This window comes from Choloepus didactylus, chromosome 6, assembly GCF_015220235.1.
Source record: "Choloepus didactylus isolate mChoDid1 chromosome 6, mChoDid1.pri, whole genome shotgun sequence".
In the NCBI taxonomy this organism is placed as follows: domain Eukaryota; kingdom Metazoa; phylum Chordata; class Mammalia; order Pilosa; family Megalonychidae; genus Choloepus; species Choloepus didactylus.
The window spans coordinates 83,838,450-83,841,046 of NC_051312.1; the positions used below are offsets into that span (position 1 = coordinate 83,838,450).

At 40.5% G+C, this 2,597-nt stretch overlaps 1 protein-coding gene across 1 annotated transcript; it reads left to right on the plus strand.

The window, feature by feature from the left end:
- Positions 1-1,235: 1,235 nt before the first annotated feature.
- LOC119536097 (olfactory receptor 52R1-like) lies at positions 1,236-2,189 on the plus strand. Its single transcript, XM_037838718.1, has one exon. The coding sequence runs from the start codon at positions 1,245-1,247 to the stop codon at positions 2,187-2,189; it is 945 nt and encodes a 314-aa protein (XP_037694646.1). The 5' UTR covers positions 1,236-1,244.
- Positions 2,190-2,597: the final 408 nt, after the last annotated feature.

Genomic DNA, 2,597 nt, shown 5'->3' on the forward strand with positions numbered 1-2,597 from the left:
TAGAGGAAATTGGCATAACTTTTTATGGGCATGACATTAAAGTGGTATCTGGAAGGCTGCCTACTTTATCAGATCATTTTTATTTGTGACAACCTGTGGCCTGAGCAAAACAGGCCTGCAGATCCTTGGTGCACAGCAGTCTGCGTGATCTAGGCAGCTAATGTTTAACCTATTATCTTTGTAAGCCAGTAAAGAGAAAAAGTAAGTTGACCTTAAAATGTAACTTTATGGGAAGCAGGCAGAAGTGAGAGGCTTAGTCTCACAGTTCATCAGCTAATGTGTTCACTGCCACTGTATGATGTCATTTATTTATTTTCCTATTAATTATAGTCTTACAACACTGTTTCTAATACAGAGGAATGAAGAGAGAATACAGCATTCAGTGCAGACCTCATGAAAATTTATCGTCTAGGACAGAAGTTGGCAAACTACAACTACAACCAAATCCAAATTGCAACCTGTTTTTCTGACTAAAGTTTTACTGGAATTCAGTCACACTCAGACATTTATGTATTGTCTGAAACTGCTGTTCTTCTACAATTGTTGAGTTAGCTAGTTGCATCAAAGACCACATGGTTCACAATGCCTAGAATTTTTATGATATGACCTTTTTTGGAAAAGTTTCTGAATCCTGATCTAGAAGGCATTATACACTAAAATTAATATGATTAATTATAGTTCTTCAATTGGTCACTCAGTAATCTTCTGGTCCCAACCCCTGTAACTATCCTAATATCAAAGCTAACTCAACATTACTGCATTAACTTCAGTGGACAGTAAGCCAAAGTGTTTTCCAAACTGGCTTCCTACCATGAAATTTGACAAATGACCAAAACAGGGGGATGAAAAAGAGAATTTATCAGAAAGGGTTGAAGAGATCAGGTGTTCTAAGGAATAGCAGAGAAAGAATCACTATGCCATCATTTGTCAAAATAGTTTTCACTTAGCAATTATGCTTTAAATAAAAATACTTATTTTTAAAATATTATTAATTTGCAACTTATAGTTTCTGATCCCATTTTTGAATGGCGTATCTATGAATAAAGAAAAAGGAAGCATTACTTCATGTTGAAAAATTTTATTAAAACCATTACAATTCTTCCAGTTTACCATTAAACTGGATTGTCACATTACTCAATTGTCCTATCCAAAAGACTTCTAATTAATAATAAATGATGGCTCTCACTGTTTTCACCTGCAGAGAGTAGCACCATTCCAACAGAGAATAAATTAGCCAAACTAAGATGCTGGCTTCCAGGAACACCTCTTCTCATCCGGTATCCTTTGTTCTGCTTGGAATCCCAGGACTTGAGAGTTCCCAGTTCTGGATTGCCTTCCCAGTCTGTGCCATGTATGCTGTCACTGTTCTGGGCAATATCACTCTCCTTCATATAATCAGAACTGACCTCATGCTCCATGAGCCCATGTACCTCTTTCTGGCCATGCTGGCTGTCACTGACCTGGTCCTCTCCTCCTCCACCCAACCTAAAATGCTGGCCATACTCTGGTTTCATGCTCATGAGATTGGCTACCATGCCTGCCTCACCCAGGTGTTCTTCATCCACACCTTCTCTTCTGTGGAGTCCGGGGTGCTCATGGCTATGGCCTTGGACCGCTATGTGGCTATCTGCTTCCCACTGTGCCACTCGAGTATCCTGACCCCATCTATTGTGGGCAAACTGGGGGCAGTTGTGATGCTAAGAGGGGTGCTGTGGGTGAGCCCCTTCTGCTTCATGGTCTCCAGAATGCCCTTCTGCCAGAGCCAGGTCATTCCTCAATCATACTGTGAGCACATGGCTGTGCTGAAGCTGGTGTGTGCTGATACCAGAGTAAATCGTGGATATGGGCTCTTTGTGGCCTTCTCTGTGGTTGGTTTTGATATAATTGTCATCAGTGTATCCTATGTCATGATCTTGAGAGCTGTGCTGCAGCTGCCCTCAGGTGAAGTCTGGATCAGGGCTTTTGGCACATGTGCCTCCCATATCTGTGTTATCTTAACTTTTTATATCCCAGCCCTCTTTACTTTCCTCACCCACCGCTTTGGCCATCATGTGCCCCAAGTGGTACACATCATATTTGCTAATGTCTATCTACTGGTTCCTCCCATGCTCAACCCCATCATCTATGGAGTTAGAACCAAACAGATCTGGGACAGAGTTATACTGGGATTTTGTGGGAAAGACCCCTGAGCCAAGGGTCATAGCATTGTCATCACTCTAGTCACCCCACCATCCTGGGGACATTAGTGAGAACATTTGCAAAGGCATCACTTATCAATGCAAATTCACATCTGTGAACAAGCAGCCCAGATGTTGGCAACCTTTCTGAATCAAAGGAACAATTGCAGAACAAGAGAGAGGTCTGTGGTCCAGATTCTCTGATGCAGAGAGATGAGATTGATAATAAAAAATTTAGTTGACCTATGTTCCTCATTACAAGAGAATAAAAAATACTTTCATTGGTCAAATGATTTAAGATTTTTAAAAGGTTATCTTCCACAGATGATTAAGTTGAAAACAATTATTTGTATACTGTAGGCAAAGTATACATTGGTACAACATTACTTATGGGAAATTTGCCTTAAGACAACTAAAAGT

Bases quoted from the DNA above. Each gene is read 5' to 3' on its own strand.
- LOC119536097 (XM_037838718.1), top strand. From the start codon at position 1,245: ATGCTGGCTTCCAGGAACACCTCTTCTCATCCGGTATCCTTTGTTCTG.